The following is a 14,805-nucleotide window of genomic DNA, read 5'->3' on the forward strand; positions in this document are numbered from 1 at the left end:
ATTGAGGTTTGAAGAGTTAATTCAACAGTGGGAAGTTAGCTAATTTAGGTGATGCGGTTACTAAAACAGCTGTACCTCTTGATTGGTGGTAGATCATTCTGTTCTGATTCCAGATTTAAATAGCAGAGTAGTAGCCCAAGATGTCATACCCTTTTTAAGTTTGTGTCTGAAGTGCTGGGTAAATGGTCAACATTAGTTTACAAAAAGTTAGAGAATATGATGCGGTTACTTAACCTCTCTGGGACATGTGGGGGACACTGCCAACAGCCAGTGAAATAGCAGGGCGGCAAATTCAAAACAACAATCTCATAATTCAAATTTCTCAAACATACAACTATTATAACCCATTGTAAAGATACACTTCTCCTTAATCCAACCACACTGTCTGATTTTTCAATAAGGCTTTACGGCGAAGGCATAACATTAGATTGTTAGGACAGCGCCTAAACAAGAAAAACCACAGCAATTCCAAGCAAGGAGAGGTGTCACAAAAACCAGAAATACAGCTAAAATTAATCACTAACCTTTGATCTTCATCAGATGACACTCCCAGGACTCAATGTTACACAATACATGTATGTTTTGTTTGATAAAGTTCATATTTATATCCTTAAACCCCATTTTACATTGGCGCGTGATGTTTAGAGATGTTTTGCCTTCCAAAACTTCCAGTAAATGAGCACATCAACTTACAAAAATACTCACAAACGTTGATAAAATTTACAACAATTATTGAAATAATTATAGATACACTTCTCCTTAATGCAACCGCTGTGTCAGATTTCAAAATAGCTTTACGTCGAAAGCACATTGTTCAATATTCACTACAGAGCTCAGCCATCAAAGCAAGCTATACAGTTACCCGCCAAGTTCTGGAGTCAGCAAAACTCAGAAATAGTATTATAAATCTTCACTTACCTTTGCTGATCTTCGTCAGAATGCACTTCCGCAAGAAATGTTTGTTTTGTTCGATAAACTCCAAAAAGGAACGGCGGACATGCTTGCCTGCGCATTAAACAACTCATTGGTCTCAGCCTTGAGACAGCTCTTATTCTCTCCCCAGTAACTAACAGTAGAAGCATGAAACAAGGTTCTAAAGACTGTTGACATCTAGTGGAAGCCTTAGGAAGTGCAAAATTACCCCACAGACACTGTAGTTTGGAAAGGCAATCAGTTGAAAACTACAAACCACTTCCTGGTTGGATTCTTTTCTCAGGTTTTTGCCTGCCATATGAGTTCTGTTAAACTGTTTGAATGGTGTCTGTAAGTATTAGAAACTTCAGAGTGTTTTCTATCCAAATCTACTAATTATATGCATATCCTACCTTCTGGGCCCGAGTAGCAGGCAGTTTAATTTGGGCACGTCATTCATCTGAATTTCCAAATACTCCCCCCTTGTCACTAAAAAGTTAAAGGGATACTTCGAGATTTTGGCAATGCGGCCCTTCATCTACTTCCTTTTGAGTCAGATGAACTCGCGGATACTTTTTATGTCTGTGTCCAGTATTAAAACCTCTTACATCTAGATGTGCCGCTAGCGGAACGCCTTGCCAATATCCAATGATAGAGCGTGGCGCGAATTACAAACGCCTCAGAAATCCAAAAACGTCAATTTTTCAAACATATGACTGTTTTACACCATTTTAAAGACAACTCTCCTTTATCTAACCACATTGTCCGATTTCAAAAAGGCTTTACAACGAAAGCAAAACATTAGATTATGTCAGGAGAGTACCCAGACAGAAATAATCAGACACCCATTTTTCAAGCTAGCATATGTCACAAAAACCAAAACCACAGCTAAATGCAGCACTAACCTTTGATCTTCATCAGATGACAATCCTAGGACATTGTTATACAATACATGCATGTTTTGTTCAATCAAGTTCATATTTATATCAAAAAACAGCTTTTTACATTAGCATGTGACGTTCAGAACTAGCATTCCCACCGAACACTTCCGGTGAATTTACTAAATTACTCACGATAAACGTTCACAAAAACATAATTATTTTAAGAATTATAGATACAGAACTCCTTTATGCAATCGCGGTGTCCGATTTTAAAATAGCTTTTCGGTGAAAGCACATTTTGCAATATTCTGAGTAGATAGCCCGGCCATCATGGCTAGCTACTTTGGCACTCACCAAACTCAGATTTACTATAAGAAAAGTTGGATTACCTTTGCTGTTCTTCGTCAGAATGCACTCCCAGGACTTCTACTTTAACACCCAATGTTGTTTTGGTTCCAAATAATCCATAGTTATATCCAAATAGCGGTGTTTTGTTCTTGCGTTCAAGACACTATCCGTAGGGTGACGCGCCGGCACGTATCGTGACACAAATTTTCTAAATATTCCATTACCGTACTTCGAAGCATGTCAAACGCTGTTTAAAATCTATTTTTGCGATTTTTCTCGTAAAATAGTGATAATATTCCGACCGGGAGACCTTGTTTTCGTTCAAACACTGAAAATAGAAAATGGAGTCTTCACATGCGCGCCTGTGTCATTGTTCTCAGAACGACCACTTTCCAAAAGCCCTACTGTTTTTCGCCCAGGGGCTGCAGAGTCATCATTCCCCGTTCTGGCGCCTTCTGAGAGCCCATGGGAGCCTTAGAAAATGTCACGTTACAGCAGAGATCCTCTATTTTCCATAAAGGGGCTATAGAAGGCCAAGAAATGGTCAGAGAGGGCACTTCCTGTATGGAATCTTCTCAGGTTTTGGCCTGCCATATGAGTTCTGTTATACTCACAGACACCATTCAAACAGTTTTAGAAACTTTAGGGTTTTCTATCCAAATAAAATAATTATATGCATATTCTAGTTTCTGGGCAGGAGTAATAACCAGATTAAATCGGGTACGTTTTTTTATCCGGCCGTGAAAATACTGCCCCCTATCCTAAACCAGTTAAGGAAGTTAGAGGTAGTTTCACAAGCAAATTTGGATACCCATAGACTTCCAGTCGTTGCAATAACGCTTATTAGCAATTGCGTGCCCCCTATTCCAACACAACTTCCATATCTCTAGTGGTGTGTCTCGCTCTCTGTAGCATGGGAAGGACTTTGAGGCGATCCAGACAAACATAGCGTTGAAGCATAAGAAGAAGGGGAAGCCAGCCAGCATGGTGAAGAACAAAGAGCAAGTCCGACACTTCTACTACCGCACCTGGCACAAGATCTCCAAGCACATCGACTTCGCCAACGGTAAGCTAGTTTATCGCTCTCTTCTCTCTCATTATTTCTCAAATAGAAATCGCCACTCACCTCTTGCTTGTTATGTCTCTCTTTTTGTCGTGTTTCAGTTTGTTGACAAAAACATTGACCTTAAAAATCAGTGTGAATCTTTGCAAGCAACCAGCTTTTTATGAAGACCAGTTGGCAATTGCAAGTGAAACTTTGCCTGCAGTCTGCGTTCATTTCTTCTTTTGAATCCTATTATGTTTAACACACTCTCGTAAGCGACTCATTAAATGTGCAAGAGTTAAACTGTCTTTCGATCTTACCATCAGTGTGTGACCCATTTTTTAAGTTTTTGGGGCACCCAAGATCACTGGTGTGCTGTAGTTTTTCTTTTCGTTTTTATCCCATAACATGCCCAGTTCCTCCTGTCCCACAGTGTACTCCCGTGTGCTGAAGAAGTCCTCTCAGGAGCTGTACGGTCTCATCTGCTACGCTGAGCTAAGGAAGAAGGTTGGAGGATGTAAGTCAAGCAGGGTCTGTGTGTGCGGGGGGTGCAGCCGCCGCAGCCGTGTCTTTGGTGTGTTTGACACGCCTGTCTGGCTCTGTTTCTGCTGCTGGGCCTGGTTGGCCGCGTGGGAGCAGATTTTTAAATGTTGCGCCGGGGTCATGAGGGACAGTTAAGTGTCGCACAGGTCATGAAGAATGTTATGTTATTAATGTCCTAGGTCTGTGTTAGTCTTGTGTCCAAAGATGGCTAGCTTTTCTACCTCTGTTGGAGGTCATTACAGATGTTATGTTAATGTCTGTCTTCACAAAGCAAGAGCAAGGAGGTACGCACTCTAGCTTTTCTAACTCTGTTGTTGTTCATAGTGATGGACGATAAGAACGTGGCCAAGCTTAACGAGCTCATCCAACAGGGGTAAGACAGACACAAACATTTTACCAATGTAACCACAGCTTTTTGAAATATACCTATTTTTTTCTGAAACTTTGTAGTTGATTTGCTTAAAAATAGTTTATACTTTTGAAATAAACTGTTATACACACCAGTTTATTATGTACACCAATTTGGTACCTGGTCGGTACCCCCTTTTGCCTCTAGAACAGCCTAAATTCTTCGGGGCATGGATTCTACAAGTCAGAAACGTTCCACAGGGATGTTGGTCCATGCTGACGCGATGGCATCACGCAGTTGCTGCAAATTTGACGGCAGTACATTGCCTCCACCAACCTGTATCGTTGACACCAGGCAGGATGGGTCCATGGACTCATGCTGCTTATGCCCATTCCTTACTGTGCCATCAGCATGACGCAACAAGAATCGGGATTCGTCGGACCAGGCAATCTTTTTCCACTCTTCATTTGTCCAGTGTTGGTGATCCATGTGCCCACTGGAGCCGCTTCTCCTTGTTTTTAGCTGAATGGAGTGGAACCCGGTGTGGTCAACTGCTGCAATACCCCATCCGGGACAAGGATCGATGAGTTGTGCATTCCGAGATGCTGTTCTGCACACCACTGTTGTATTGCGCCATCATTTGTCTGTGGCCCGCCTGTTAGCTTGCGCGATTATTTGTCTGTGGCCCGCCTGTTAGCTTGCACAATTCTTGCCATTCTCCTTTGACCTCATCAACAAGCTGTTTTCGCCCACAGGACTGCCACTGCCAATGTTTATTTTTTTTGTCGCACCATTCTCGGGAAACCCTAAACTGTCGTGCATGAAAATCCCATGAGGGCTGCCGTTACTGGCAAGCCTGGCACAGACAATCATACCACGCTCCAAGTTGCTTATGTGACTCGCTTTACCCATTCTAATGTTCAATCAAGCAGTAACTGAATGCCTGTCTGCCTGCTTTATATTGCAAGCCACGGCCACGTGACTCACTGTCTGTAGGAGTGAGCCATTTTTGTGAACAGGGGGGTGTACCTAATAAACTGGCTGTAGTGTGGTTATATACTGAACAAAAATATAAGCGTAACGTGTTGGTCCTATCTTTCATGAGCTGAAATAAGATCCCAGACATTCTCTCAAATGTGTGCACGAAGTTGTTTACATCCCTGTTGGTGAGCATTTCTCTTTTGCCATGATAATCCATCCACCTGACAGGTGTGGCATATCAAGAAGCTCATTAAATGGCATGATCATTGCACAGGTGCACCTTGTTCTGGGGTCAATAAAAGGCCACTCTAAAATGTGCAGATTTGTCACACAACACAATGCCACAGATGTCTCAAGTTGAGGGAGCTTGCAATTGGCATGCTGACAGCAGGAATGTCCACCAGAGCAGTTAGCAGAGAATTGAATGTTCATTTCTCTATCACAAGCTGCCTCCAACTTTGTTTTAGAGAATTTGTCAGTACATACAACCGGCCTCACAACCGCAGACTACATGTAATCAGGACAGACCAGAACCTCCACGTCCTCCTTCATTTGCATGATTGTCTGAGACCAGCCAACCGGGCAGCTGATGAAACTGAGAAGTATTTCTGTCTGTAATAAAGCCCTTTTGTGGAAAGAAACTCATTCTGATTGGCTGGGCCTGGCTCCCCCAGTGGGTGGGCAGCTTATGGTAAAGAAATTAACGTGAACGTTTCTGGCAACCGCTCTGGTGGACCTAACTGCAGTCAGCATGACAATTGCACGCTCCCTCTCAACTTGAGACTTTTATTGTCCCCAGCACAAGGTGCACTTGTGTAATGATCATGCTGTTTAATCAGCTTCTTGATATTCCATAGTCCAAAAAATGACAAAAATAAGCTCTTTGTGCATATGGAACATTTCAGGATTTTATTATTTCAGCTCATGAAACATGGGATCAACACTTTACATGTACACTTTTTATTTTTATCCAGTGTAGATAGCAATTGCACAACTATTTGGGTGTAGTTTGTGTGTTTTGCGGTTCTCATGGTTCTGCTGTATTCTCCCAGGGCGACCACAGTGCGTTCTAAAGGCAGGAACCTTCGCATCAAAGCTCCCATGTGCCGTGCGCTCAAGAGGCTGTGTGACCCAGATGGTGAGTGTACACACAAACAGGCACACAGTGACACACTCACACAGCAGGAAGAGGGAAGAAGGGGATGTTGAGGAGTCATGCATATGGGCAGGAGGGGATGGATTTCCATGGTAGTACTCAGGAAAGGGGCGGTATGAGTAAGTGGTGATTATGATGCTGATCATCTCAGGACCGGAAAGAACAAATCTTATCCTACTTTCCTTTTACACCTCCCTTTCTATCTTGCTCACTCACTCTCTCTCAAGGAGTGAGTGATGAAGAGGACCAGAAGCCTGTGCGTCTACCTCTGAAGGTTGCCGTGGAGCTGCAGCCGCGTAGCAACCACTCCTGGGCCCGTGTCCAGAGTCTGGCCCATAATCCCCGCCTCAGGTCAGTGTCAACTAACTAAAGACCATGTCCTTTCCAATGCCTTTGACACTGTTGACAATCACATTCTCATTCAAAGGTAGGCCTGGATCAGGCTTCTTGCAAGGGGTTTTAGCATTATGTCAGACAGGACACTGTTTTCTGATGGTGTTAATCTAGCTTCCTGGATATTACGAAAGGTGTACTGCAGGGTCAGTATTGGGACCTGTTCTCTTTACTATTTAAATAAATACGTCAGTGTTAAAACTTGTAATATTAATCTGTATGCAGACGATACTGTTATGCATTCCATTGCCCCAACTGTAGATGACGTGTTGTGTTGAGCTGCAATCTGACTTTGTTGCCTTACAACAAGCACTGGTTGGTTTAAAACATCTATGTAATGTGGGCAAGACTAAATGCATTTTCTCGAATTCTCGCAAAAAATATTTCAGTTGGACTACATATTTATTCATTGAGTGTTTGTGCCATAGATCGGGTTCCCGCCTATAAATGTCTGGGCATTTACATTCAAATAAAAGTTTATTGGTCACATACACATGGTTAGCAGATGTTAATGCGAGTGTAGCGAAATGCTTGTGCTTTTAGTTCTGGCAGTGCAGTAATATCTAACAAGTAATCTAACAATTCCCCAACAACTACCTAATACACACATCTAAAGGGGTGAATGAGAATATGTACATATAATATATGGATGAGCGATGGCCATGAGTTATGTAAAGATTACTAAAGTGACATTATTTAAAGTGGCATTGTTTAAAATGACTAGTGATTGACTTTAGTGATCATTGTTTAGCAGTCTGATGGCCTTGCGATAGAAGCTGTTTTTCCAGTCTTGGCAAACGTTTAAAAAACATACTGATGAGCTAATTAAAAAGCTAAGATTTTAAAGTGGGATTATTTTTTTGAAGTACTGTAGCTCTTGCCTCTCCCTAAACCGCAAGAAGCAGATTGTACAGTCAACTTTCCTGACAGTTCTTGACTATGGTGACACCATTTAGCAGAATGCAGCAGCCACTACTCTTAATCCTTTGGATGCAGTCGTAACATAGCGCCCTTCGCTTTATCACAGGTGACAATTTTAATACTCATCACTGTATCAAAAGGTTGGCAGATTTTTTTTCATTAGTTTCCCGTAGATCACTTCACTATTCCCATTTTGTTTACCAAGGTCTACGTCACAAAATTCTGACTTACCTAACTTCGTTGTTGAAGTATAAAAACATGCGTTACCAAACCCGTTCACAGGGTTGGTTAACTGTTGAAGTTCTTTGGGTCTCCATCTAATTAAGTAAATCTGCTTTTAGTTTGAATGCACCTCACTGCTGGAACAATTTACAAAACGCATTACAATTGGATGTTCTGGTGCGCTCAGGCAATTTAAAATGTTGATTTGAGGACCTTGTAGCTGAGTTGGGTTGTGGCGGTCATGAAATTTTGTCAGCTGGTGATTGTCAAGCAAATAACTGCAGGTCTTATGGTAATTGACCGATTTAATTAACAAAAACTCATTTAGCATCTCCTGGCTTCCGCACACAGCCTACAAGCCACTGATGCAGACATTTGGAACATACGCATTTTAAAAAGTCTAATGAATCCATTTAATTTAGCCTACACATCACAATAAATCAATTATTTAATTTAGATGGGTCTCTTGCGTCTGCAAGAGCAGAAAGAGACTCTTAACAAGGAACTTTGGTCCCAAATGAGGACCCAGCCGAGAAGAGATCAACATCCGACGAGCTTCTCCTTCACGTCTCTATGGATTAAAATGACAATTTTAATCCATACAAATCATTAAAATCCAGACAGAAAATATTTACACAAGAAGCAACCTAATATCACACAGTCAACCTCTGTCATTTAGTAAGTTCACCATTCTGCCATTCTCACTGAGAGAGCTCGTCATAGAGGGAATGAGGTTGGGAGTGGCTGAAAGACTGAAGTGCATGTGTGTTTGTGTACTATACTGTATGAGATCTTTGGCAAAATCATTCGCAAGGAGATTCCTGCAAAAATATTATTTGAAGATGTATAGCCTTAGACCGTCGTGAGACAGGTTCGTTTTACCCTGCAGGTCTCATGGTAATTGACCGATAATTAACAAAAACCCATTTAGCATCTCCTGGCAGCGATTACAGCTGTGAGTCTTTCTGGGTAATTCTCTAAGAACTTTGCACACCTGGATTGCACAATTTGTGTAAATTATATTTTTTGCATGTTTTGGAATACACAAAATCATTCAAATCCAGACCAAATATTTACACAAGAAGCAACCTAATATCACTCCATGTCAAGTAATGCAAGTCGAAGAAAATGTAGTCTTATTTCAGAAGAATAGAATAACTGCGTAGAATACTCTGCGTTGTCCTTATGTTAGGCTCTGATCTGACTATGCCATATATGGCTGTGGGCTACATTAGTTTATTTAGCAGACAAGATTTGCTTTGAAGTCATGACGTTATTTTATAGTAATAAAGAGTCAATTTAACATAGCTGAATAAAATAGAAAGGATATTTTCTCAACGATATGAGGGAGTGTGTGTATATGCAGCTATTGCGTTGAGCTGTTAACAAAGACAGGTCCTCTTATATGCTTAATTTTAGTTATTTCTGGAACTTTAGTTGTGATACAAACGTTGGGCTATATGTTTAGATTTTTAATACATTCTAAGGCTGCATGATGCAACTCTAATGATTTGAAAAAAATACTATGGAAGGCATGAGCTCCGCTTTGTTTTTTTGTGCAGGCTGCACACTCCATCAGTCTCTCATTCACAATTTGACAAGGACTTGAATATATTCTCACCAGGCCTAGAATTTCCCGGCCGCAACCCCTTTGTGTCGCCGTAATGCCCTCCAAAAAAATCCATGCCTTTTTTCGCCCTGAAAACAATAATTATAGTTCCCTTCTGGCTGCGTGCTCCAAAGCACCTCTCAGATATTTAAATTCTTAGTAGCCAATGCCCATCACGTGATCGGGTCCACATTTACTTTTCGTCAGCCAACAAGATGAGTAGGCCTAACAAACATCAAAAGCACTAGCCCTATGTCAATCTACTATCCCCCATAGTACAAAAGTTGACCTATTCTGTGCATTTTAAATAAATATTTCAAACATTGTCTGGGACAGTTGTGGGATGCGATAGACCCCAAACTAATACAACCACTAGCTTCAAAAAACTTAAAAGCAATGATGCTGACGCAACAGATCAGACCATTTAGGTTCAAATGTTGATTAACTATTAGGGTATTTCTTCACATTATAAGTGCAGCAATGTGCACACGGCAGTAGGCTATAAGCGTGACTGTTCCAAAATGCAATCAATTTGCCAGAAAACATTCTCCAAAGCGATCACAAATGCGATTATGCATGTAATGCTTTTATTATAAATGTGCATTTTTATGGTGGCAATGTTTTACATTTTAGTCATTTAGCAGACACTCTTATCCAGAGCGACTTACAGTAGTGAATGCATACATTTCATACATTTTTTTATTTTTTTTCCCGTACTGGTCCCCCGTGGGAATCGAACCCACAACCCTGGCGTTGCAAACGCCATGCTCTACCAACTGAGCCACATGGGACCGTGTGATCTTCCCCAAAGGTGAAACTCACGCGCTGCGCATGTATGCCAGTTAGGCTAGACAACCATTGTAAAGCAGATTAGTATGCTTCATTTTAAGAAGGTATGTGGTCACTTAAATTATGATACAACCTTATCAAAACATATAGGCCTATGTGCAACTATGAGATGTGCTGTTTCTTGACTGCACACAAGCTGGGCATCATTCACAAGTGATAGGCTAATATTGTCACCCATCAGACTATTCTTAATTTAATATTGTCTTTACATATATACTAAATCATGTGTTAAATTTTTTTTTTTAAATGGACTATTATGCACCTGTCTCAACAGGGGCAGGTTGAAAAATACATGTAATCTATGCACTTAAATAGTGAATGGAGGTCGCTTTTCCCATGGTTCATTTTCATGCCAGCCAGGTATGCTATACTCCTGTTGTGAAGAGAAGCAATATGCTTAATATTAAGAAAATGTGTAAATAAATATAGTAAGCCTTGCCTATTGAAAGCTGATAGTAGCCTCTGTTAAAAAGAGGATATCAAAACTCTCATGCAATTGCATAGCCTTTAGAAATATTGCTTAACTAGAGCGTGGTCTCAAGTGTTTTGATAAAATGTTCGATATTTTGCAATGTCAGAGTGATTAGAGGGACAATAGAGTGCTGAATACCATGCAGTTAGCAAGTTTGGTAGGCTACTAATGCCGCATCAGAGCTTGGAGAAGCCTAATTTACCGTGACTAAACGGTCACGTGGAATTTGACTGCGGTCGTGACTTGTGACCGCCGGTGTGGAGGTAATACGGTCACCGTAACAGCGCTAATTGTAACTGTATTTCCCAAATTTTGTGTTGTGCTGTATTTTTATTTTACATTGTATTGATTGCTGTATTACTTTCATCAGGGCACCCTGGAGAATGAGCCTGGTCTCAATGGGTTTTCCTTGAATAACTAATAGATTCCGTTTTTTTGAAATAATAGAACATTAGGCGTGTTTGAACGTAAGATGGGCTTTGCAATCTTGATGCTTCTGTGACACCCAACCCTGACTGTTTGTATCCCCATACATAGTGGTCATTACATGAAGTGTATTGTCATTATCATATTTTGGTTTAAAGATGGGTTTTGCTAGGTTGTATCGTGCTGAACATGCCCCTGTCAGTGTTTTGAGCTTTGTTGTCTACAGGAGCTGTCTTTGCTGAGAAATGTAAATATTTTCTAACATTGTCCATTCTTCTGTGCGGTGATGTAGGATGGTGGTGGAGCTGCATAGGAAGGTGTCCAGCCTGATTGAGTTCCTGAAACAGAAGTGGGACGTCCAGGACCAGCTCATCGTATCCTTCCACATCATAGCAGTCATGTCATGCCCATCTTATAGCACTTAGACCACAACCTAACTGGTACATTTTTTTACCTGGTCGAGTATAGAATCGCATGAAATTAGCACCAGACAACCAGCTGGTAAAAAGTCTCAATTGAGCTGATCCATAGTACTTCAAGAGATCAACAGATATATTTAGCCTAGTTGATGCTCAGTTGTTGTTTTTGTTTATTTTACTTTGAATCTACTGCTTCTCTGCTGACCCTCCCTTGACCATACTGTGTTCAGCTGAAGAGCTTGCAGGAGCGCGAGGCGTTAGAGGGAACCCAGCAGCACAGTGGTAGCGGCAGCCCTGCTCTCCCCTGCAGAGCAGACGAGGACCTGTTCCTGTACCCAGCTGAGACCAGCACCCTGACCGCCCTGCCCAGCGTAGCCCGTGTGGTCCACTCCAAGGCCTCCTGCACCGTCCACTGGCAGGAGAGCGGCAAGCCCCGGCCTGGCCCCAAGGAGCTGATCCCCACCGCCCAGATTCTGGGCATCCAGGGGGCCCCGCTCCTCCTCCTCCCCCGGGGGGGCGTGGCCAAACCTGGGCGGGGCGGTGGTGGTGGGGATGCTCGACGGGTAGGGGGCGAGACCCCTGTATCCACGCCCGAAGGAGGAACGTCGGGAGGAGGAGCAGGGCCAGAACACAAGAATCTGAACCAGATAACATCTCCTGTACGTCCTCTTCCTTCTCCTTCGTCTTTGCTGCTGTTGTCTATGGCTCAGAAACAGGCGGGTGGTGCAGCCACGGGGCAGGTGGAAGGGGAGAAGGGGCTGGGGGGAGGACCAGGGGTAGGGAAGGCCTTGGGGGCCAAGGAAGGAGATTCCAATTCTCAGGGCCAGGGGGGAGGTTCTTGCTCTGCTACTGAGCCGTGCAGGCATGAAGAGCGGACCCCAGGGGTTAATGACAGTGACAGTGCCTATCCAGAGAGGAACTCCCTCCCCCTGTTGGACCCCCTGGTTCCCACCACACCTCCACCGGCAACGGTACCGCGACAGGTGGAGGACGTTCCTCCAGACCAGGGGCAGGGGTGGACAGCAGCCCCAGGAAAAGAGGAGTGTGGTGGAGGAGGCAGCACCCCAACACCGGTGTCTGGCGGTCGGTCGGCCCAGCGGATCTGTGATGAGGGCTGGAGCTCTCGGGGGTCAGACAGCAACGTGACTCTGGCAGAGCTGTACCTGATGCTGGGGAAACCTGGGAAACTGCAGCTGGTGTACGAGTGGCAGCCGGCTGCTATGGCAGCCCCGGAGCTGGGGGAGGAGGGGCTACAGGGACCAGGGCAGACATGCCCACAGCTACAGTCACCACGCCCTCTGCCCCCACCCTCCACCCACCGCGTCCTGCGCTGTCTCCTCCGGCTGGTATCATCAGAGGTCAACCCCAAACCTGTGAGTCAACACCGCCTAGTGGGGCAAATTCTTCATAGCCACTGGCCACATTCAAATTATCTACACTTTCCCCGACGTGGCCACTCCTGCACTCTCCCTCGTGGATTTAAAAGTGAGGATTATGGTGGTAAATCGCTCTAGCCATACTTACACCAAACATTTTAAATGCATGAAGGGGAGGGAACGAGTGCACACTTCTGAAGAAGGGTAGAGAATCGGGTTGAAGACACTGTTGGAGACTTTGTAAACAGATTATGCGATTATATATAGCCTTAAGTCATTTTTTCTTTGAATGTTCTCTCCCATGTTCTTTCCTCTCCTCCAGGTTCCAGATCTGTGCTCCACAGCCACGTCTCCGGTAAAGCCATCCCAGGAGGAACAGTCCCTCACCCCCCCAGGCAAGGCCCCGGCTGTGGGGGTACGGAGCCCCAACTGTGGACGACTGCCGCCCCTGGGGGTCCGAGCTGCAAAGCTGATGTTACCAAACACTGGCTTGTCCGGTAGCTTACCAAACTCCTCTCACAAGAAAATGCACATAAACACACAACCTACACTTATTGAAACTTCTCCAGTAATTCCAAAGTTTTAAGTCAGAGGACCAATTCTTGAAGTAGTGTTTGTCTTTTACCTGTATCTTTGTATGACATCTCATGTACACCGATACTAATTAACTGTAACCTTGGCTTTGAATCACTCCTCAGGTCGTAACCTCCCGCGGTCTCTGCTGGTGTCCGGGGGGGACTCAGATGGTGGGGTGTTTGCTGTTCCCACCACCCTGCCCCCCAACAGCTCCCGACACTCCCGCATGTTCTCTCCCAACAAGGAGGCCGAGCTCGCTTTCCGACAACAGCTCGACTCCATCAGCGTAAGGACATTTTGCGTACTCTCTCCATATTGTCTTTCTCAGAAAAATAAGCTAGCTGGACTCTTCATCCCTCCTTATAATTTTATTTTCCCTATTCAGGGATGCAAACTCACCTCTTATCAGCGATTTCCAATATACAGTACATTCGGAAAGTATTCAGACCCCTAGATTTTTTTACCACATTTTGTTACCTTACAGCCTTATTCTAAAATTGATTAAATGATTATAAAAATAAAAAAATCGCAATCGACACACAATACCCCATAATGACAAAGTGAAAACAAGCTTTTGGAAAAGTTTCCAAATATATTAAAAATAAAAAACAGATTCCTTATTCAGAACCTTTGCTATGAGACTCGAAATTGAGATCAGGTGCATCCTGTTTACCTTGATCGTCCTTGATGTTTCTACAACTTGATTGGAGTCCGCCTGTGGTAAATTCAATTGATTGGACATGATTTGGAAAGGCACACACCTGTCTATAGAAGGTCCCACATTGGACTGTGTATGTCAGAGCAAAAACCAAGCCATGAGGTGGAAGGAATTATCCGTAGAGCTCTGAGACAGGATTGTGTAGAGGCACAGATCTGGGGAAGGGTACCAAAAAATGTCTGCAGCATTGAAGATCCCCAAGAACACAGTGGCCTTAATAATTATTAAATGGAAGAAGTTTGGAACCACCAAGACTTCCTAGAGCTGGCCGCCCAGCCAAACTGAGCAATCGTTAAAAGGCCTTGGTCAGGGAGGTGCCCAAGAACCCGATGGTCTCACTAAAAGAGTTCCAGAGTTCCTCTGTGGAGCTGGTTGTCCTTCTGGAAGCTTCTCTCATCTCTGCAGCAGTCCACCAATCAGACCTTTTATAGTAGAGTGGCCAGATGAAAGCCACTCCTCAGTAAAAGGCACATGACAGCCAGCTTGGAGTTTGCCAAAAGGCACCTAAATCACACTCAGACCATGAGAAACAAGATTCTCTGGTCAGATGAAACCAAGATTGAACTCTTTGGCCTAAATTTCATGTGTCACGACTGGAGAAAACATGGC

At 43.4% G+C, this 14,805-nt stretch overlaps 1 protein-coding gene across 4 annotated transcripts in view; it reads left to right on the forward strand.

The window, feature by feature from the left end:
• The window catches only part of LOC115192108 (protein cramped-like), a 58,867-nt gene that overhangs the window by 24,217 nt on the left and 19,845 nt on the right, over positions 1-14,805 (forward strand). For all 4 annotated transcript variants that reach the window (XM_029750257.1, XM_029750256.1, XM_029750255.1 and 1 more), the window contains exons 4-12: positions 3,054-3,207; positions 3,620-3,703; positions 4,054-4,102; positions 6,112-6,197; positions 6,443-6,566; positions 11,400-11,481; positions 11,757-12,899; positions 13,225-13,399; positions 13,601-13,764. In XM_029750257.1, the coding sequence (XP_029606117.1) occupies positions 3,054-3,207; positions 3,620-3,703; positions 4,054-4,102; positions 6,112-6,197; positions 6,443-6,566; positions 11,400-11,481; positions 11,757-12,899; positions 13,225-13,399; positions 13,601-13,764 (2,061 nt within the window). The remainder of the gene's footprint in view (positions 1-3,053; positions 3,208-3,619; positions 3,704-4,053; positions 4,103-6,111; positions 6,198-6,442; positions 6,567-11,399; positions 11,482-11,756; positions 12,900-13,224; positions 13,400-13,600; positions 13,765-14,805) is intronic.

The sequence above is a fragment of the Salmo trutta genome, chromosome 4 (assembly GCF_901001165.1).
Source record: "Salmo trutta chromosome 4, fSalTru1.1, whole genome shotgun sequence".
NCBI classification, from domain to species: Eukaryota; Metazoa; Chordata; class Actinopteri; order Salmoniformes; family Salmonidae; genus Salmo; species Salmo trutta.